Source organism: Mercenaria mercenaria, chromosome 11 (genome assembly GCF_021730395.1).
Source record: "Mercenaria mercenaria strain notata chromosome 11, MADL_Memer_1, whole genome shotgun sequence".
NCBI lineage: Eukaryota > Metazoa > Mollusca > Bivalvia > Venerida > Veneridae > Mercenaria > Mercenaria mercenaria.
The window spans coordinates 57,512,972-57,537,173 of record NC_069371.1 but is presented as its reverse complement, the minus strand read 5'-3'; the positions used below and the strand labels follow the sequence as shown (position 1 = coordinate 57,537,173).

The 24,202-nt window shown below is 38.9% G+C and overlaps 1 protein-coding gene across 3 annotated transcripts in view; it reads right to left on the bottom strand.

Moving 5' to 3' along the window:
* Positions 1-24,202, bottom strand: part of LOC123531280 (4-trimethylaminobutyraldehyde dehydrogenase A-like) — a 67,625-nt gene that overhangs the window by 22,956 nt on the left and 20,467 nt on the right. For all 3 annotated transcript variants that reach the window (XM_045312101.2, XM_045312102.2, XM_053517504.1), the window contains 4 exons: positions 22,903-23,048; positions 19,609-19,738; positions 9,738-9,982; positions 1,201-1,308 (listed from right to left, as the gene is read on the bottom strand). In XM_045312101.2, coding sequence (XP_045168036.2) covers positions 1,201-1,308; positions 9,738-9,982; positions 19,609-19,738; positions 22,903-23,048 — 629 coding nt within the window. The remainder of the gene's footprint in view (positions 1-1,200; positions 1,309-9,737; positions 9,983-19,608; positions 19,739-22,902; positions 23,049-24,202) is intronic.

Sequence of the window (24,202 nt, the reverse complement as noted above, 5' to 3'; positions counted from 1 at the left end):
CATTGTTCATGCCCTACAATCTTGATCAATGAACATGCCCATTTAATCTCAATCACTGGTCATGCCCTACAATCTTGATCACTGGCCATGCCCTACAGTCTTGATCACTGGACATGCTGTACAGTCTTGATCATTGGTCATGCCCTACAGTCCTGATCATTGGTCATACCCTACAATCTTGATCACTGGTAATGTGCTACAGTCTTGGTGACTGGTCATGCCCTACAGCTTTGATCACTGGTCATGCCCTACAGTTTTGATCACTGGTCACACCTTACAGTCTTGATCACTGGTCATGCCCTACAATCTTGATCACTGTTCATGCCCTTCAGTTTTGATCATTGGTCATGCCCTACAGTCTTGAATACTGGTCATGCCATACCATCTTAATCACTGGTCATGCCCTACAGTCTTGATCACTGGTCAAGCCGGACAATCGTGATTACTGGCCATGCCCTACAGTAATAATCACTGGCCATGCCCTACAATCTTGATCACTGGTCAAGCCGGACAATCGTGATCACTGGTCATGCCCTACAATCATTGGTCATGCCCTAGAGACTTGATCACTGGTCATGCCCTACAGTCTTGATCATTGACCATGCTCTACAATCTTGGTCATGCCCTACAATCTTGATCACTGATCATGCCCTCCAGTCTTGATCACTGGTCATGTCCTATAGTCTTGATCATTGGCCATGCCCTACAATCTTGATCATTGTTCATGCCCTACAATCTTGATCACTGGTCAAGCCGGACAATATTGATCACTGGCCATGCCCTACAATCTTGACCACTGGCCATGTTTTACAGTCTTGATCACTTGCCATGTCCTACAATCTTGATCACTGGCCAATCCCTACAGTCTTGATCACTGGTCATGTCCTACAATCTTGATCACTGGCCATGCCCTACATTCTTGATCACTGGTCAAGCCGGACAATTGTGATCACTGGCCATGCCCTACAGTCTTGATCACTGGCCATGCCCTACAATCTTGACCACTGGCCATGTCGTACAGTCTTTATCACTGGCCATGTCCTACAGTCTTGACCACTGGTCATGCCCTACAATCTTGATCATTGTTCATGCCCTACAATCTTGATCACAGGCCACGCCCTACAGTCTTGATCACTGGCCACGCCCTACAGTCATGATCACTACTCATGCTCCACAATCAGGCTAATTTGAATATCTTACCTTTGCACAGGCTTCCATAACCTTTGAACCAACAGGAACACTTCCAGTAAAGGTCATTTTATCTATTGAAGGGTGATTACATAATAATTGACCAGTTTCTGCTTCACCCTGCAAAATTGAAGTGAATAGCAGTATTATTATATATGAAACATTCCATTGTACTTTGGAAACATTGCAGAACTGAAAGTATCAAGCACACATTTCCCCTATTTTTCCTCAGTATATCAATCATTGTTAAGAAACTAGAGGGTTATTGACCCTAAAGCGCTCACCTGTGTACAAGGCTTCAAGTGTGTTTGTGTAACATACTGGTATAAGTACAAAGTTAGATTTCTTAAGTTAGCTTAATAAAGTATATTATATACATGTCACACACATTTTTATACTTATGGCAATAATTTGAACAATTATGGTAGACAGTACAACTCTGATATCACATGCCAAATATCAAGACTCTACCTACTACTGATTCAGAGAAGATTTTTAAATTTTCTTATATATAAGCCTACAGTAAGTACATGTCACACACAGGGGCATAAACATTTTTTACCTTAGGGCAATAATTTGGACAATTATGGTAGACAGTCACACCCTTATATCACATGCCAAATATCAAAGCTCTACAGAGAAAGATTTTTAAAGTCTGATAGCTGAAAACCTATTTCTAACCAAAAAGACCCATATGTTCAATGAATCAGTTTGAGCAACTTTAAAAGAGGGCTACCCAGAGATCATTTGTGTAAAGTTTCATCAAAATCCATTCAGTGTTTTTGGAGATGTGCTCATGAAAAGTGACCACGCCCTCTGGTGGCCATGTTTTTTAACAAATCAAAACATTTTGAACACCACTTGTAGAAGGTCATACAAGGACCATTAAATTTAGTGTGAAATTATTTTAATTTTTTTTAAGAACAGTTTTATACCAGAAGATTTTCTAAGTTTCTACTATATATATATAGGGAAAAGTGACCATGCCCCCTTGCAGCCATGTTTTTTGAAGAATCGAAATAATTTGAACAACTCTGGAAAAGGGTCACACAAGGACCATTTGTGTAAAATTATTTTATATCGGGCCAGCAGTTTCACACAAGAAGATTTTTAATGTTTCCACTATATACATATACAGGGAAAAGTAACCACGCCCTCTGATGCCTATGTTTTTTGACGAATCAAAATAATTTGAACAGTCTTGGTAGAGGGCCACACAAGGACCATTTGTGTAAAATTACTTTAAAATCAGGCCAGCAATTTCACACAAGAAGATTTTTAAAACTTCTACTATATACATATAGGGAAAAGTGGCCAAGCCCCCTGGCAGCCATGTTTTTTGACGAATCGGTATAGTTTCAACGATATTGGTAAAGGGTCACTCATGGACCATTTGTGCAGAATTATTTTAAAATCAGGCCAGCAGTTTCATACAAGAAGATTGTTTTAAATTTCCACCACGCTCACTGGCCGCCATGTTTTTTGACGAATCTGAATAATTTGAACGATCTTGGTATATGGTCACACAAGGACCATTTTTGTTAAATTATTTTAAAATCAGGCTAGCAGTTTCCCACAAGAAGGTTTTTAAAGTTTCCATTGTATAAATATAGGGAAAAGTGACCATGCCTCCTGGTGGCCATGTTTTTTGACAAATCAGAATGATCTGAACAATCTTGGTAGAGGGTGACATAAGGACCATTTGTGTGAAATTATTTAACAAAAGGGTCATTGACCCTAAAGTGCTCACCTGTGTACAAGGCTTCAAGTGTGCTTGTATAAGTACAGAGTTAGGTTTCTTCTATGTTAACCTATATTGCATACATGTCACACACACTTCTGAACCTAGGGCAATTACAGTAGACATTACAAATCTGATATCACATGCTAAATATCAAGGCTCTAGCTTTTATTGATTCAGAGAAGAAGATTTTCAAGTTTCTAATATAAAAGCCTATAGTAAGTACATGCTAGACACACGCGTGTGGCCATCTTTTGACCTTGGGGCAAAAATTTGGACAAGTATGGAATACATAAAGGGAAAAGTGACCACGCCACCTGGCAGCCATGTATTTTGACAAATCGGAATAATATGAATAATCTTGGTAGAGGGTCACACAAGAACCATTTGTGTAAAATTATTTCAAAATCGGGCTAGTAGTTTCACACAAGGAGATTCTTAAATCAAAATAATCTGATTTTTTTTCTATTTTTAGCTCTGGCGGCCTTTATGTGCAACCAAGCAGAACCGTTTAAACAAATTTAGTAGAGGACCATCCAAAGAACATCCATGCCAGGTTTCATCAAAATACATTCAGTGGTTATGGAGGAGATGTCTTTTAAACACAACTGTTGACGACGGACAGATGCACAACGGACGACAGACGCCAGACATAGCGTGATCACAATAGTTCACCATGAGCATTGCTCAGGTGAGCTAAAAATCGGACCATCGGTTTAGAAGGAGATGTTGTTTGAAGTTTTTTTCTATTTTTAGCTCTGGCAGCCCCTATGTGCAACCAAGCGGAATTGTTTGAACAACTTTGGCAGAGGACCAGTCACAAGGCACATCATGGCCAAGTTTCTTCAAAATCCATTCAGTGGGCACAATTATTGATGACGGACGGGCGACTTGACAGACACACGCACGCACTACGGACACAGCGTGATCACAATACCTCACCACGAGCACTTACGGACGGACGACTTGGCGGACGGACAGACACACGACGGACACCAGACACAGCATGATCACAATACCTCACCATGAGCACTTTGTGCTCAGGTGAGCTAAAATCATCAAGATATAATGTTCAGGTAAATAATAACCTTTTAGTAATAAGCTGTTTTGGCAACTTCTTTAAAAAAAAACAAGAGCTGTCTCCATAGGATGACACATGCCCCCGATGGCACTTTAATTGAATAGTTATGGCCGATGTTCGAGTTTAGGACCTTTGACCTACGGTGCTGGGTCTTGCTCGCGACACGTCGTCTTACTGAGTCACACATTTATGCGTAGTTATTTTAAAATCCATGCATGAATGACAAAGATATGGACCGGACACGCCCATCAATGCACTAACATGAAAAAAGACCTTTAACATCTAAGTGTGACCTTGACCTTTGAGCTTCGGACCTGGGTCTTGCGCATGACACGTCGTCTTACTGTGGTACACATTCATGCCAAGTTATTTGAAAATCCATCCATCGATGACAAAGATATGGACCGGACACGCCCATCAATGCACTATCCCTTAATGTCTAAGTGTGACCTTGAACTTTGAGATACGGACCTGGGTCTTGCGCGCAACACGTCGTCTTACTGTGGTACACATTCATGCCAAGTTATTTGAAAATCCATCCATCGATGACAAAGATATGGACCGGACACGCCCATCAATGCACTATCCCTTAATGTCTAAGTGTGACCTTGACCTTTGAGGTACGGACCTGGGTCTTGTGCGCGACACGTCGTCTTACTGTGGTACACATTCCTGCCAAGTTATTTGAAAATCCATCCATCGATGACAAAGATATGGACCGGACACGCCCATCAATGCAATAACCTTTAATGTCTAAGTGTGACCTTGACCTTTGAGCTACGGACCTGGGTCTTGCGCGCGACACGTAAAAATGCAGACAGACCGACAGACTGACAGACAGACAGACCGACAGACAGACGGTTCAAAAACTATATGCCTCCCTTCGGGGGCATAAAAATTCAAGTTTTGTTTAGGACAGCAGTGGCACCCAGAGCTCTGCCTAACAGGGTATAATATGTCAGTTTGTAAATAGAATGGGACAGGGCAGTATGAACTGGCATGAAAAGCAGCCATTACTTTGAAAGGGTAGGGGCAAATAGGTGGGGGTGAGAAGGAAGAAGTTCTAAAAATATCAAGAAACACAAGAAACTTCAGGAAAACAAGAGGGCCATGATGGCCCTATATTGCTCACCTGAGTTAAGTTGCTTGCTTGAACAAATTTCTTTGCTAAAGCTTCAAAAACAAGAAAGTAGGTCAGTAGGTCATATTCAAGGTCACTGAAAGTCAGTTTAAAGATTAGTATGCAAAACTGTACATGTCATCCAAATTTCAAGGCTGTATCTTAAACAAGAGCTGTCTCCGTAGGATGACACATGCCCCCGATGGCACTTTGAATGAATAGTTATGGCCGATGCTAGAGTTTAGGACCTTTGACCTACGGAGCTGGGTCTTGCGCTCGATACATCGTCTTACTGTGTCACACATTCATGCATAGTTATTTAAAAATCCATGCATGAATGACAAAGATATGGACCGGACATGCCCATCAATGCACTATCATGAAAAATGATTTTTAACATCTAAGTGTGACCTTGACCTTTGAGCTACGGACCTGGGTCTTGCGTGTGACACGTTGTCTTACTGTGGTACACATTCATGCCAAGTTATTTGAAAATCCATCCATCGATGACAAAGATATGGACCGGACACGCCCATCAATGCACTATCCTTTAACGTCTAAGTGTGACCTTGACCTTTGAGCTACGGACCTGGGTCTTGCGCACTGCACGTCGTCTTACTGTGGTACACATTCATGCCAAGTTATGTGAAAATCCATCCATCGATGACAAAGATATGGACCGGACACGCCCATCAATGCACTATCCTTTAACGTCTAAGTGTGACCTTGACCTTTGAGCTACGTACCTGGGTCTTGCGCACTGCATGCCGTCTTACTGTGGTTCACATTCATGCCAAGTTATTTGAAAATCCATCCATCGATGACAAAGATATGGACCGGACACGAAAATTGCAGACAGACCGACAGACAGACATATGGTTCAAAAACTTTATGCCTCCCTTCGGGGGCATAAAAACAAGAAAGTAGGTCAAGGTCACAGTCGGGTGACCCTTATCACTTGGGGTCATCAGGTAAATATAATTAAATAGTCTAGGAAATATGATCTGATATTTTTTTTCAGTATTTTTTCCTATATAACTCATATATTAAGTGCCCCTTAAGAAGATTTTTACCACTATGTTCCTTAAAATGGCCAACAACTACTATATGTACATGTTAAAAATTAGTACAAGACATTTGTTGTATATTATTGAAATGTAATGTAAATATATATTGTGACAAATAAATGGACCTTAATTGTGGTTCAAAAAAAAAAAAATTTAAGTTTTTTCCTATGCAAGTCTATGTAAAACTTGGGACCCCCGGGGCGAGGCCTCTTTTCACCCCAGGGGCATAATTCGAACAATCTTGTTAGAGATCAACTAGGCAATGATACATACAAAGTATTAAAGGCATAGGCCTTGAACTTTCAGACAGGAAGATTTTTTAAGTTTTTTCCTATATAAATCTATGTAAATCTTGGGACTCCCAGGGCAAAGCCTCTTTCACCCCAGGGGCATAATTTGAATTTTGGTAGTAGACCACTAGGCAATGCAACATACCAAATATCAAAAGCATAGGCCTTGCAGTTTCAGGCAAGAAGATTTTTAAAGTTTTTTCCTATATATGTCTATGTAAAACTAGGGAACCCATGGCAAGGCCTCTTTTCACCCCAGGGGAATAATTTGAACAATCTTTGTAGAGGCCCATTATATGATGCTACATACCAAATATCAAAGTCCTAGGCCATTTTGTTTTTGACAAGAAGATTTTCAAAGTTTTTCCCTATATAAGTCTATAGAAACAATGTGACCCCGCCAGGGTGGGGCCATATTATATCCTAGGGGGATAATTTGAACAATCTTTGTAAGGGCCCACTAGATGATGCTATATGCTAAATATCAAAGCCCTAAACCTTATGGTTTTAGAGAAGAAGATTTCAAAGCTTTTCCCTATAAAAGTCTATATAAACCATGTGACCCCCAGGGCGGGGCCATATTTAACTCTAGGGAAATAATTTGAACACTCTTGGTAGAGGCCCACCAGATGATGCTACATACCAAATATGAAAGCCTTGTGGTTTTGGACAAGAAGATATTCAAAGTTTTTCCTTTCGGTTGCTATGGCAACCAGAGTTCTGTATTGAATTCAATTCTTCGAACAATTTTGAAGAAGACCATCCAAGGAACATCCCTGTGAAGTTTCATCAAAATTGGCTTGGTGGTTTAGGAGAAGATATTGTTTAAAGGAAAGTGTGGACGGACGGACGGATGCTGGAAGTCCAGACAGACGCCGAACGTTGGGCGATCACAATAGCTCACCCTGAGCACTTTGTGCTCAGGTGAGCTAAAAACAAGAGTATGTCTGTAAGTGCTTGACAAAAGGCAATATGCAAGAAAACAATTTGCATTCTTGACCTTCATATTCACCTATCAACTTCCACCCAATGGTTTCAGAGATGTTGTTTGAAGAAAAGTTTGTATGGACGGCCCGTAACTCTAGAACCCAAGGTGGAATATGGCTGGTTCAATAAAAGAACCAAGATCTTACGGTGACACAAGTTGTGTGCAAGTTTGGTTAAAATCAAATCACAAATGAAACCATCATCATGCAGACAAGACCAAAATAGAAAGGAACCAAGTTCTGTGCAAACCATGTTTAAACAAGGCAGTCCGAAAGACAGCTAAATCCCCTGCCACTGCTATGGATAGTGAAAGGGTAAACCTTTGATTTTAGTTGTGACCTTGACCTTGAACTGACATGGCTGACTCATGAATTCTGCACAACGTCTTGATGAGGTGATCATTTGACCCAAGTTTCATGAAAATCCTTCAAGGGGTTTAGGAGATACAGAGCTGAAACCTTTGACCTTCAGTTGTGACCTTGACCTTGAGTTGACATGGCTGACTCATGAGTTCTTGATGAGGTGATCATTTGACCCAAGTTTGATGAAAATCCTTCAAGGGGTTTAGGAGATACAGAGTGGACACAAAATGGAAGGCTCAAACCTTTGACTCTTAGTTGTGACCTTGACCTTGAGCTGGCATGGTTGACTCATAATTTCCACACATCATTTTGATGAGGTAATCATTTTACCCAAGTTTTATAAAATTCCTTCAAGGGGTTTAGGAGATATAGAGCGGACACGAAATGGAAGGCTCAAACCTTTGACCTTCAGTTGTGACCTTGACCTTGAGCCGTCATGGCTGACTCATAAGTTCTGCACATCGCCTTCATGAGGTGATCGTTTGACCCAAGTTTGATGAAAATCCTTCAAGGAGTTTAGGAGATATAGAGCGGACACAAAGTGGAAGGCTCAAACCTTTGACCCTAAGTTGTGACCTTGACCTTGAGCGGGCATGACTGACTCATGGGTTCTGCACATCGTCTTGATGAGGTGATCATTTGACCCAAGTTTGATAAAATTCCTTCAAGGGGTTTAGGAGATATAGAACGGACACAAAATGGAAGGCTCAAACCTTTGACCTCGAGTTGTGACCTTGACCTTGAGCCGACAAGGCTGACCCATGGGTTCTTCACATCGTCTTGATCAGGTGATCATTTGACACAAGTTTCATGAAAATCCTTCAAGGAGTTTAGAAGATATAGAGCGGACACAAAGTGGAAGGCTCAAAACCTTTGACCCTAAGTTGTGACCTTGACCTTGAGCCAGCATGGCTGACTCATGGGTTCTGCACATCGTCTTGATGAGGTGATCATTTGACCCAAGTTTTATTAAATTCCTTCAAGGGGTTTATGAGATATAGAGTGGACACAAAATGGCAGGCTCAAACCTTTGACCTTGACTTGTGACCTTGATCTTGAACCGACAAGGCTGACTCATGGGTTCTGCACATCGTCTTGATGTGGTGATCATTTGACCCAAGTTTCATGAAAATCCTTCAAGGGGTTTAGGAGATATGGACCAGACACGATTTTGTTACAGACGGAAGGATGGACGGACGGACGGAAAGACGGAAGGACGGAAGGACGCAGACCATTCCTATAATCCCTCCGCCACGGCGGGGGATTAACAAACTTAGTTTTGGGTCACCAGTAAAATTATTTAATTTAGATTTCAAAGGGAAAAATATGTTGATGATGTTTTATGTAAGTCAGCTATGTTTTTCAACAAAACAGAAAAATTTGAAAGGATCTGGTAGAGGGTTACCAAAGTAACATTGCAGTCAAATTAATTTGAAATCAGACCAGCAGTTTCAGAGAATAAGATTTTCAAAGTTTTCCATACAGACATATGAGGAAATCTATCCATGCCCCCTGGTGGCCATGATTTTAAACAAAACAGAATGATCTGAAGGAACAATTCTGTGAAAATATTACAAAGTCTGTGGTTTCTGAATAGAATAATTTAAATTTTTTCCTTCTGAACACTATGGCAAAAAGAATTCTGCATTTAAAGGAATCGGAAAGCATACTATCCAGTTTAGTTAAAATTGGCTTAGTGGTTTAGAAGAAGAAGATCTTCAAAGAAATTCTGGATGGCAACACATCCAATGATCCTAAAAGCTTACCATCAGCATTTCATACATGGGTGAGCTTATAAAAAATCATCTGATCAAGGTAAAGCATTACAAAAATTTTGCGGAATTGTTTGAACAACTGAAATGGTGTGCGGTTTTTGTGGAACATATATATAAATTGTTTACCTGCACAACATTATAGCATCCATCTGGTAGGCCAGCTTCTTTATAGATCTCCCCTAACATAACAGCAGACAGTGGAGTCATTTGGGAGGGTTTAAAAACAAAAGCATTGCCACATGCAAGCGCAGGTGCTGACTTCCAGGTAGCCATCTGAAAGGGGTAGTTCCAGGCCCCTATACCCCCAACAACTCCCAGGGGCTCTCTTATTGTGTACGCAAAGTTTCTCTTTGATAACTGTAAAAATTCACCTGGAAAAGGGAAATGAAAGCTAAGCTATCATTAGAATGATTTTAAATAATTTAAACAAGAGGGCCATGATGGCCCTATATATTGCTCACCAGAGTTGATCTGGCCTACTGACCTAGTTTTTTACCCCACATCAGCCAGTTTTGAATTTAACCTAGAGATCATCAAGACAAACATTTTGACCAAGTTTCATACAGATTGAGTCACAACTGTGGCCTTTAGAGTGTTCACAAACTTTTCCTTTGATTTGACCATGTGACCTTGTTTTTGACCCTAAATGACATAGATTAAAATTTGACCTAGAGATCATCAAGACAAACATTTTGACCAAGTTTCATAAAGACTGAGTCACACCTGTGGCCTATAGAGTGTTTACAAGCTTTTCATTTGATCTTGCCTACTGACCTACTTTTTGATCCCACATGACCCAGTTTCGAACTTGGCCTTGAGATCATCAAGACAAACATTCTGACTAATTCTAATGGTTTAAAACTTGAATTGTGGTCTCTTGAGTGTTGACAAGATTTTCCTTTGATCTTGCCTATTGACCTAGTTTTTGGCCCAACATGACCCAGTTTCGACTTTGACCTAGAGATCATCAAGGCTAACATTCTGACTAAGTTTCATAAAGATTTAGTCACAAATGTGGCCTCCAAAGTGTTCACAACCTTTTCCTTTGATCTGGCCTACTGACCTACTTTTTGACCCCACATGACCCAGTTTAGAATTTGACTTAGTGTTCATCAAGACTAACATTCTAACCAAGTTTCATAAAGATTGGGTCACAAATGTGGCCTCTAGTGTTCACAAGCTTTTCCTTTGATCTGGCCTACTGACATAGTTTTTGATTCCACATGACCCAGTTTCAAAGCTGACCTAGAGACCACCAAGACAAACATTCTGACCAAGTTTCATTAAGATTGGGTCAAAAATGTGGCCTCTAGAGTGTTCAAAAGCTTTTCCTTTGATCTGGCCAACTGACCTAGTTTTTGACCCAACATGACCCTGTTGCAAACTTGACCTAGATATCATCAAGACCAATATTCTGACCAAGTTTCATAAAAATTGGGCCACAAATGTGGCCTCTAGAATGTTCACACTTACAAATGTTGACGGACGCTGGACGCCGGACAATGACTGGTCACAATAGCTCACCTTGAGCACTCTGTGCTCTGGTGAGCTAAAAAATCCAGTACCTTTTTTACACAAAATTTAATTACAATGGGTGTGTCTAGTTTGGATAGGATTTCCTTGCAAAATCAAAAAAGAAGCTTTACCTGACAGGATTATTCTTTTACATGTAATTAAGTTGTTTCTTGATGCAAAGCAACCAGACATAGAGGAAGTAAAACAAAACTTAGATGTGTGTCTACAGGACACAGGTGCCCCATACTTCCTGTCACTGTACCATCACAAGTAACTTGTTGACAATGCAAGCCTAATTATTTGATATTACCAATGGTGGGGGTTATGAGTCATCAATAGGATGGGGTGGGTTGGAATGTGGTAGGTATATTGATATTTGGTACATTTTAGGTCAAATACTTTTTGAAATACATGCAGGTCAGAGACCACCAATTCAAAAAAGTACAGGGAACTTACTGGGAATGAGGTAAGTGTATACCTGGGAATAAGGTAACGTCTTTGCGTTCTGATTGGTCAGTCATGTAAACAAACCCAGGAAGAGATTATTTTTTCAAAATTGATATTTTTTCACTGCATTTACAGTATTTTATTATACATTTTGACAAAATTTGCTACATTTTATGTGTATTGAAAAAAAGTTTTATCAAACGAATTTCTCCCGCCATGCCAACGATGTAAACAGGGGGTCATCTCATTCACACGAAAATTACTTAAATAAAGTATCACTATTCATAATTTATGTTTTTCGTCCGATATTTTGGTAGAACTAAGATAGTTCTTGAAAACTATGTAGTTAGATATACATGTTTCGATGTATGGAAGGCCGTACACGCCATAATGTAATAATGTAAGTCTATGGGAAAACAATTGGTGGTCTCTACCCTATATTAGAGTTAAAACATGACTTTCGTCGGAAGCCATCACAGTTAATGTTAATGGCCACAAATCTGTTGTAAATGATGTAGAAAGACGTTTTCGTGCAAAAATAAGCGTGAAATTTGAATATTTTTTAAATTTTGGCCTCGTTTTTGGACAAATGTGCCCATTTTTATCTGAGCTTTTGGGCCAAAAAGGATCATTTTTATCTCTGTAATGTCAGAGAATGATCAAAATTAATAGACTTTATTTCTATTTTTTACGGAATGAATCATATTTCAGCTTCCAAGTCAAATCCAATGCAGATAACTTAAATCTTCACGAAAAATTGAAATCAGACGACGAAAGGGACTGAATCTGGGCATATAAATCAACAGGGGGTGACCTCAGTAAACTGTCCATATCTTTATTAAAACTGAACATTTCTTGATGAAACTTTGTAAGACATTTGGTATTGGATCATGTTTCACAATATCACTGTAAAATTGGAAAATGTGATACAAAACATTCCTCTATAGGTCAGAGACCACCAATTCAAAAAAGTACAGGGAACTTACTGGGAATGAGGTAAGTGTATACCTGGGAATAAGGTAACGTCTTTGCGTTCTGATTGGTCAGTCATGTAAACAAACCCAGGAAGAGATTATTTTTTCAAAATTGATATTTTTTCACTGCATTTACAGTATTTTATTATACATTTTGACAAAATTTGCTACATTTTATGTGTATTGAAAAAAAGTTTTATCAAACGAATTTCTCCCGCCATGCCAACGATGTAAACAGGGGGTCATCTCATTCACACGAAAATTACTTAAATAAAGTATCACTATTCATATGTTTTTCGTCCGATATTTTGGTAGAACTAAGATAGTTCTTGAAAACTATGTAGTTAGATATACATGTTTCGATGTATGGAAGGCCGTACACGCCTTAATGTTATAATGTAAGTCTATGGGAAAACAATTGGTGGTCTCTAATCTGCACAAACACTTAATTCCTATAACGCAGCTGTTCAGTGGCATTTTGTAATGGTATGTTAAGTATTAGTCATTGTATTGTATCTTAGTCAAGTTGGTATATCATACAATGCAGAAGTTGCATGTGGTCAGCATTTAATCAGACAATCAATATATGCCAGCGTCACTGGTATTTACTCCCCTTGAATTCTCTTCAATATAGAGGTACGTTGGGTAAACAAAGATCGATTTTCTTAATTTTTGAGTCGGGGGCAAATGTTTGGTCTTTTTCTATCCCCATATATAGGACGCATCGGTCCTTCAAGACCAGAATCTCGTAAAAAAATGTGCGTCTTATATTCGTAGGATGACAGTACTTACGTTTTGATGCAAACATGCTCAGGGGTCGTTTTGTACAAAATTTTACCATTTTTGATGGAAATTCTACAACTAGAATGTGTCTTTAGGACACAGGGTGTGCCCCCAATTGGTACATTTTACACAAATAAGGGGCAATAATTCAAATGTTTGCAGTGTTAATGGGGTTTAGCCTAAACAAACATTTTATGAAAAGGATTCATTATTCTAGACCATATATTTTTGAGCTATGAGCATCACAAACAGAAAGTCCACTATTTTGTCTATTTCAAGTCCATAACTGCAATAAGCACAAAGATTCTCAAGAAGAATGCAAAGTGTGCAAGGACACATCATTATAAAGACTCAAGCTAGGTTTCATGAATTAACATTAAATAATTTTTGAGCTAGGCACATAATTAGGTGAAAATGTGCATTTTTTTACTATTTCAGGGGCCATAACTTTAACAAGAGGGTCATGATGACCCTGAATCGCTCACCTGAGTAATATGAGCTACATGTTTCAAATGTCAAACTGATGATTTTTAGAATTTTTTTGGAAGATTTTCCGATGTACAACCAAGTAACCCCTGGGGCGGGGCCAATTTTACCCCAGGGGTCATGATTTGAACAAAGTTTGTAGAAGTCTACTAGGCAATATTACATATCAAATATCTAAGATCTAGGCCTTCTGGTTTATTTTAAGCAAATTTATGAAGATTTCTCAATGTACAATCAAGTAACCCCTGGGCTGGGTCAATCTGACCCTGGGGGGTCAAGATTTGAACAAATTTTGTAGAGGTCCACTAGGCAATGCAACATGGGGTGGGGTCAATTTGACCCCGGGGGTCATGATTTGAACAATTTTGTAGAAGTCTACTAGGCAATGCTACATGTCAAATATCTAAGATCTAGGCCTTCTGGTTTATTTTTAGAACTTTTTTTTAAAGATTTTCCTATGTAAAATCAAGTGACCCCTGGGCGGGGTCAATTTTGACCCCGGGGGACATGATTTGAACAAATTTTGTAGAGGTCCACTGGGCAATGCTACAAGTGAAATATCTAAACTCTAGGCCTTCTGGTTTATTTTTAGAAATTTTTTGAAGATTTTCCTATGTAAAATCAAGTGACCCCAGGGGAGGGGTCAATTTTGACCCCAGGGGTCATGATTTGAACAAATGTTGTAGAGGTCCACTAGGCAATGCTACATGTGAAATATCTAAGCTCTAGGCTTTCTGGTTTATTTTAAGAAAATTTTTGAAGATTTTCCTATGTAAAATCAAGTGACCCCTGGGGCAGGTCATGATTTGAACAACTTTAGTAGAGGTCCACTACGCGATGCTACATGTCAAATATCTAAGCTCTAGGCCTTCTGGTTTTTGAGAAGAAGATTTTTTAAGATTTTCCTATGTAAAATCAAGAGACCCCTGGGGCGGGGTCAATTTTGATCCCGGGGTCATGATTTGAACAAATTTTGTAGAGGTCCACTAGGCAATGCTACATGTCAAATGTTTAAGCTCTAGGGCTTCTGGTTTTTGAGAAGAAGATTTTTTAAGATTTTCCTATGTAAAATCAAGTGACCCCTGGGGCGGGGTCATGATTTGGACAAATTTTGTAGAGGTCCACTAGGCAATGCTACATGTGAAATATCTAAGCTCTAAGCCTTCTGGTTTATTTTTAGAAATTTTTTGAAGATTTTCCTATGTAAAATCAAGTGACCCCTGGGGTGGGGTCAATTTTGACCCCGGGGTCATGATTTGAATAAACTTGGTAGAGGTCCAATAGGCAATATGTAAGCTGTAGGGCTTCTGGTTTTTGAGAAGAAGATTTTTGAAGATTTTCCTATGTAAAATTAAGTGACCCCTGGGGCGGGGTCAATTTTGACCCTGGGGTCATGATTTGAAAAAATTTGGTAGAGGTCCACTAGGCAATGCTTCACACCAAATATCTAAGCTCTAGGGCTTCTGGGTTTTGAGAAGAAGATTTTTAAAGTTTTTCCTTTCGGTTGCCATGGCAACCAGAATTCTGCATGGAATTCAATTCTTTGAACAATTTTGAAAGGGGGCCATCCAAGGATCATTCCTGTGAAGTTTGGTGTAATTCTGCCCAGTGGTTTTCAAGAAGAAGATTTTTTTACAAATTGTTGACGCATGACGGACGACTGACGACGGACGACGGACATCAAGCGGTCACAATAGCTCACCTTGTCACTATGTGACAGGTGAGCTAAAAATAGGGGGTGGAGCCAGCCAAAAAATAAAAGATGTGCAAGTTTATATCATGACAAAGACTTATGCAAGTTTTCAACCATTTATATTAAATACTTTTTAAGCTATGTGCGTCTAAAGGTGAAAATAAGCAATTTTGACTATTTCAGGGGCAATAACTCTGAACATAGGGGGCGGAGTCAGACAAAAAATAGGAGGTGCGCAGGTTCATATCATGACAAAGACTCATACAAGGTTTAATCAATTTATATGAAATACTTTTTGAGCTAGGCATGTCACAAGGTGAAAATGTGCATTTTTGACTATTTCAGGGGCAATAACTCTGAAAACAGGGGACGGAGCCAGATAGAAAATAGAAGGTGCACAAGTTCATATCATGATAAAGACTCGTACAAGGTTTAATCAATTTATATCATATACTTTTTGAGCTAGGCATGTCACAAGGTGAAAATGTGCATTTTTGACTATTTCAGGGGCAATAACTCTGAAAATTGGGGAAGGAGCCAGACAAAAAATAGGAGGTGCACAAGTTCATATCATGATAAAGACTCGTACAAGGTTTAATCAATTTATATCAAATACTTTTTGAGCTAGGCGCGTCACAAGGTGAAAATGGGCATTTTTGCCTATTTTAGGGGCCGTAACTCTAAAAACAGGGGGGCAGACCAAAATGAAAAATAGGAGGTGCGCAAGTTCATATCATGATTAAGACTCATGCAAGGTTTCATGAATCTATATCAAATAATTTTTGAGCTAGGTGTGTCACAAGGTGAAAATGTGCATTTTTAACTATTTCAGGGGCCATAACTCTAAAAACAGGGGGCGGAGCCAGACAAAAAAATAGGAGGTGCGCAAGTTCATATCATGATAAAGACTCATGCAAGGTTTCATGAATCTGTATCAAATACTTTTTGAGCTAGGCGTGTCACAAGGTGAAAATGTGCATTTTAGACTATTTCAGGGGCCGTAACTCTAAAAATATGGGGCGGAGCCAATGAAAAATAGGAGGTGCGCAAGTTGATATCATGATAAAGACTCATGCAAGGTTTCATCAATTTATATCAAATACTTTTTGAGCTAGGTGCGTTACGAACTTTGGACGGACGCACACACGCACGGACATGACCAAATCTAAATGCCCCCCACCACTCATGGGGGGCACAAAAACGACAGTCCCTCGTCAAACTGTACAGAAGTGTTTACATTAATGACAAAGAATTGCACTGAACAAGTGTTTGTGGCTGGAAGAGTACACATGTGGGCTCCTGTCTCACTGGTTGTTTTCATTCAAACGTGAAAAACTCATTAGAAAAACTACCGATGACAGCGTAAATGTAGTCAGTCGGCCATATATCTCCACTGTTTCTGCGACGAATCCTCCACTGCGCAGTGTTGGAACCACTGCTTCTGTGAAAGCTATGGCCAGTGTGATTCTGGGCTTACTGAGAAAATTCCCAAACAAAATCTCAGGTGCACAAATTCACATGCTGAATAATATTCATATAAGGTTTAACAACTCTAGGTCAAATACTTCTTGAGATATATGTGACACAAACTTTTATGTCTTTTTACTAAGTCAAGGACCATAACTCTTGTCTGGCAGAGAGAAATCAAAAAGAGCAAGTGACCAAGTATTCCAAGGGCAATACAGAAGTCCCTTACTGGCGGAAAACTCTGTGTTTGTTGTTGGCAACAATGTTTGGACTAAAAATGCTTCAAAGCATTTAGGAGCTCAAAGAAACAAAAACTATTTTTACTTAAATTTCAATAGTGACCTAGACCTACAAGCATAGATCATGTATGCCTCACATTGTCTCATCATGGGAAACATTTGTGTGCAGTATTAAGATAATCCATCCATGCACATAAAATTCATTGGGTGGAAACAAATTTACTTCACCTTCAATACTGACCTTGACCTTTGACCGACAACCATAGGTAATATGCACAGGGAACATTTCTGTTTAGTAATAAATAAATCCTTCACTGCAATAGAAAGTTATGGAGTGGAAACAAATTTTTACTTGACTTTAAACAGAGACTTTGACCAACAAATTTTTACTTTACCTTTTTAAACAGAGACCTTGACCTTTTACCGACAAGCATAGATCATGTGCTGACACAATGTCTCATCATGGGAAACATTTGTGTGTAGCACTAAGATAATCCATCAATGCATACAAAAGTTATGGAGAGGAAACAATTTTTACTTGATCTTCAATAGTGACCTACAAGCATAAGCCATGTACGTGCATTATCTACATATTGCCCTCTATTCACATATCAAGTTTTATTAACCTAGCCTGAATACTTTTTGAGTAATTCCAGAATCCAGGTTTGTGGACAGATGGAAGGATGGATGGAGGACATTCTTATAGTCCTCTCTGGTGTTCCACAGGTAGGGAACTTAAATGGCTAAGGTGCACAACTTCACATGCTATATAACAATACCCAAATGTTTAAAGACTGGATCAAACTCTTGTGGAGATATGTGCAACATTAACTTTAATGTCTTTACTGCAATTTCACATGCTGAACAGCATTACTCTAATGTTTCATCACCCTTGGTCAACTGTTTTTTAAAAAGGTGTTACGCAAATTTTTGGCCCTTTCATGCATATTTTAACTAAAATCTCAAAAAAAACAAAATGTGCACAACTTCCCTTAAAGGGACCATGAGCCCCCAATTGAACACAATTGGTTGAGGACCTTATAGTGATACTACATATCAAGTTTAATGAAGATCCAACAAGCTGATCACAAGAAAAGGCATTTAAAGGCATTTTTATTTTCTAGCTCTAGCTACCTAGGAGAGGTCAAGTGTCCCCAACTGAAAAAGTTTGAAGTGGACCTTATAATGATGCCACAAATCAAGTTTGATGAAGACCTTTAAAGCAATTCATGAAAAGAAATTTTTTAAAGGCATTTCTATTTTTAGCTCTAGTGGCCCCTAAAAGGGGAGGGGCACCTCCACTTGAACAAATTTGTGAAAGGACCTTATAATGATGCTAGACTAAATTTGATGAAAATCCACCCATTGGTTCATGAGAAGTCAAAGGTATTTTTATTTTAAGTGCTAGTGAGACTGCCTCCATTTGAATAAAATTTGGAGAAAACCTTACAGATGATGCTACAGACAAAGTTTGATCAAGATGCATGCAGCAGTTCATGAAAAGTCATTTAAAGGTATTTTTATTTTTTAGCTCCAAGGCCAATTCCCCACATCTGAACAAACATAGGATTATGCTACAGACCAAGTCTGATGAAGACCTATCCAGCATTTCATAAGAAGTTGTTTATTACAATAAAGATATTTCTATTTTTAGCTTTAGTGGCCCCAGAAAAGGGCCAAATGCCCCCTTTGATCAAATTTGGGACAGTACCTTAAAATAATGCTACAGACCAAGTTTGATGAAAATCCATCAAGAGGTTCATGAGAAGAAGTCATTTAAAGGTTTTTCAGTTATACCTCTGGCAGCCCTTAAAAAGACGCCAAGGTGAACCATTTGAACAAACTTGACAGAGGTTGATGCTAAGATGCTGCCAACCAAGTTCGGTGTAATTCTGACAATTAGTTTCAGAGAAGAAGATGTATAAGTAAAATGTTGATGCAGGACAATTGATGCCAAACACTGGATTATCCACCTATACTAATAGCTCACCTTGAATAAAATTTAGGTGAGCTAAAAATAGCAGGGTATTCTGTACCTTGCATCATCCACCTAGTGGCTAACATTCTTCTGTAGGTGTCACCCACATAGTTAATGGTTGTTGATTATAAACAAACACACACAATAAAACCATACACATTGATGCAAAAAGCTTGAATGATCCAATGTTACAAGCAATACAAACATAGAAAACATCAAGATAACAGGCAGGGATCACATAAACTGTTCATTCAGCACTTGTGTAAGTGACATGGAATCACAGTCAGTACCCTCCTTGTTCATTAAAACATTGTATCATTGACATAGTTTAGTCTCCTAGATCATCAGCATTGTAACTGAAGATTCCAGTTCACCCTGGCTGTAAATATTATTCACCCTCAGGTAATTTTAATACCTGATATAGTTGAAGCAAGTCCCCCATAGTATTCTACAGAATCTGAACAGCCCTGTATGTCAAATCTTGCTTCCCATATTGGCTTTCCTGTGTCAAATGTCTCTGCTCTTGCCAACTCTTCTTGCTTTGACTGAAAACAAAGACAAGAGGCCCAAATGGGCCTAAGTCGCTCACCTGAAGACAACTTTAACCATCTGACCCATAAAGGGGCCAAACACCAAAAATTGAACAAATTTATGACGGAACCTTATATTGATGCTACAGACCAGGTTTGATGAAGATCCATTGAGTGGTACATGAGAAGTAGTCATTAAAAGGTATTTTCACATTTAGCCCTAGTAACCCCTAAAAGGAGTCAACTGTCCCCAAGTGAACAATTTTCCTTGAGAAGAAATTGTTTAAAGGTATTTCTAATTTTAGTTGTAGGGGCCCCTGAAAGGGACCGACTGCCCCCATTTTTTATCCCCCGCCGATGAAATCGGGAGGGGGTATTGAAATGGCGTTGTCCGTCCGTCAATCCGTCTGCAGCCATTTCTCAGTAACTACTTGGTAGAATTTCATGAAACTTGAAATAAACATGAACCAACATACTGCGATGATGCCCGTCAAGTTTTTTTTTTGATTGGTCAACTTCCCTCAGAGTTATTGCCCTTGATTTAATAAAAAATGTCCGTCTGCAGCCATTTCTCAGTAACTAACAGGTAGAATTTCATCAAATTTGAAACGGACATGAACCAAGATACTGTGCTGATGCCTGTCAAGTTTTTTTTTTGATAGGTCAATTTCCCTCAGAGTTATTGCCCTTGATTTAATGAAAAATGTCCGTCTGTAGCCATTTCTCAGTAACTAGCAGGTAGAATTTCATCAAACTTGAAATAGACATGAACCAAGATACTGCGACGATGCCCTTCAAGTTTTTTTTTCAATTGGTCAATTTTCCATATAGTTATTGCCCTTTGATTGTTTAAAAATCCACAGATCTGTACATAACAAACCAGCCAATTGGAAGAATTTCATTAAACTTCTTTCATTCTTTTCCATGAACATTTATTATAAACATGTGATGTTGTGTACCTACACCTGGTCACCCCCTTACCTTGGTCCCCCCCCCTCCCCCCCCCCCCCCCCCCCCCCCCCCACCAATTTTTTTTTTTCATTTTTCGTTTTCTATCAATATTTATAATCAACATGTAAACTGTTGTATCCTCACCCCAGCCCCCACCCCCCACCCAAACAAACCATTCATTTTCTTTTAATTTGATTTTGACTAATGAAATTATTTGCTTCTTGGTAACATTCTTAACTTTTTGCTGGGTATATTTTTTTGCCGTTCCTCAACTCTGACCCTTTCGGCGGGGGATTCCAATTCATCGAATTTGCTTGTTTAAAATTGGGAGAGGACCTTATAATAATGCTACAGACCAAGAAGATCAATCTTGCAGTTCATGAGAAGATGTCGTTTAAAGGTATTTCTAATTTTAGCTTTAGCAGCCCTTAAAAGGGGACAAGTGCCCCCATTTAAACAAAATTGGGAGAGGCTTTATAATGATGCTACAGACCAAGTTTGTTAGAGGTTCTTCAAGCAGTTAATGAGAAAACGTTTTTTAAAAGGTGTATTTCTATTTTTATCTCTAATGGCCCCAAAAAGGGGTCAAGTGCCACCATTTTAACAAATTTGGGACAAGACCTTATAATGATGCTACAGACCAAGCTTCTTGAAGATCCATCAAGCAGTTCATGAGAAGAAGTGTTTATAAGGTTTTTCTAATTTTAGCTCTAGTGGCACAGACCAAGTTTTATGAAGATCCATCATGTATGTGTAGAAGTTGTTTAAAGGTATTTCTAATTTAGCTCTAGCAGCCCCTAAAAGTAGCCAAGTGCCCTAATTTGAACAAAATTGAGAGAGGACCTTATAATGATGCTGCAGACAAAGATTGATGAAGATCCATCAAATCCATCATTCATGAGAAGAAATTTTTTAAAGGTATTTCTATTTTTAGCAAACTTTGGAGAGGACATTATAATGATGTTACAGACTAAGATGAAGATCAATCAAATGGTACATGAGAAGAAGTTCTTTAAAGGTTATTCTATTTTTAGCTCAGGCAGCCCATAAAATGAGGCCAAGGGGAACCATTTGAACAAACTTGATAGAGGTCTATGCCTGGATGCTACTGACCAAGTTTGGTGTAATTCTGACCAGTAGTTTCAGAGAAGATATTTAAGTAAAAATGTTGACACCGGACAATGGATGCCGGACTATCCAACTATACCAATAGCTCACCCTGAACAAAGTTCAGGTGAGCTAAAAATTATTATTATTATACCAGATTTATATAGCGACTTTTCATGATAAACACGTTCAAAGGCGCTTTACATACAGCAAATGCAGCCACACAGGGCGCGGAATTCATCCTCTACTAGTACAGACACAGAGTGATCTGACATGATAGGGACAGAGTGAGATAAAGCCCCCAGAACAGACGGAGAGAACGTTTTAGATACAGACGTGTCTGGCTAACTTAGCCTAGCTCTTTGCGAATAGAAAGTCTGATTCTTTAACGTGCCCGGTTTATAGCACCGATACACGCAAAGCCGTCTTTCCTGGGAAGAACCAGTACAGGCCTCTAGTTAGGTGGGAGACACTCAAGAGCATCTCAGGAATTTGCAGTGCCTGGACTGGGATTCGAATCCCGGACCTGTGGTTTGACAGCAAAGTGTGATAAAGACTCATGCAAGGTTTCATCAATTTATATCAAATACTTTTCGAGCTAGGCACGTCATGAATTTCCGACGGACGGACGGACAGACGGATGCTCTAACGAAACGGTATTTATGTGACACCCCCATTGTTCTCTCTATTGTTCTATCAGTCACATAAAAAGAAAAAGGTCACATAAACAGAACGGAATGAATGACATCAAAGAGAAAGTACCGTTATGAAGTCACTTAACCATCATTTCGCGGGCACGGACGGACCCACGGACAAGACCAAATCTATATGCCCCCCACCACTCATGGGGGGGGGGGGGGGGGGGGGCACAAAAAGTTTTCTTCCACAATCCTTGGAGACCTCAAGAATAATGTATGAATTATATCGATATCCATAATATAAAGGCAAAAATAATATAAAACTGTGTACAGATTTGGTGGCAAACATGAGGTTGAACTGAATTAATAACAGTGTGGTAACACTTACAACTATGACTTATATTTCAAAGTCAGGCACATTTTATTTTCACAATCTAGTACTACAGTTAAACACTTTCTTATAAATACATTAGAAGGCCTTACCCTGCATATGTCTGCTGCACGTTTCAGTACCTGTCCCCTTTCAAATCCAGACATACTCGCCCAAATTTTCTGCCCATTCTTAGCAGCGGTTACTGCAATGTCTACATCAACAGCTCCAGAACTCTGTACTGTCTTCAATACTTCACCTGTAAGATAATGTAGGATAAAATAAGATTTATTTACAGATATCCAATGCCCATCTTTCATTTAAATATTAAATCTTCTGCTATTAACTTCAAAATTAGAAAATTCTCATCAAATGTATTTACCATTATTAAATACAGTTGAATATCGTTACCTCGATATCGGTTAGCTCGATACTCCGGTTAGCACGATGTGTTTTAGTCGGTCCCGATTTTTCCCTATACATTCTAATGTAATTATTTATCATTACCTCGATATGATTAGCTCGATATTTTGTTTAGCTCGATGAGATTTTTCAGTCCTGTCAACTTACCTGTAATGTTTTTACACCTGGTTTCGTCGATATCACAGCGTGTCAAAAAATATCCATGTTATTTGTAAGGTGTGAAAAGCAAACTATTGTTGTCCGGCAATGTATTTATCATAATCAAGTTAGTGTGTTTGTTATTTAATCTTTAATCCAATTAAAATGTTAGGAAGTTTGCTTTTAATTCCGAATAATTAGTCTTATAAAACAGCGTGCAAGCGGGCAACTTGTTTTCCAATATAACAACTAATTCGGATGAAATATTTTTCATTTAGGATTGAGTAACAATATGCGTATTACACAGACAAATTTTCGTTATCGAAGCACAGTCAAAATGACTACTCAACTAGGAACATTACAGCTGCATTCAGACTTGTTTATGGAAGAAATAAAATGCTAATGTTTACACGTATATTTTGAAAAAATTAAAACTTAACTGCATGTATGTATTTAATTAAGATGTTTATTTGTCAATAAAATTAAAATCGTATTTACGTTATATTATTTCTTTCCCTTTTCAAACCTTCTGAAAAAGCATTGGATATAGTGACAATATAGACGTCAGACACAAGTACAAAGTTGTCCCAAATAGTCGATATCGTTACGTCGAACTTCGGATACGTCGATGCAATTTTAACAGTCCCTTGAATATCGAGGTAACGGTATTCGACTGTATATATCAATTTGGTAGAGCTTCTTTCATAATTAAATATCATGCAGTAACTGTTAATTGTATAACAAAAGCTGGCAGATGATAGCAACTCTCGACTATTCAACACCCTTGTCAATTGAAAGAATATTAAAGTCAAACAAGAGGGCCATGATGGCCCTGTATCGCTCACCTGTTAT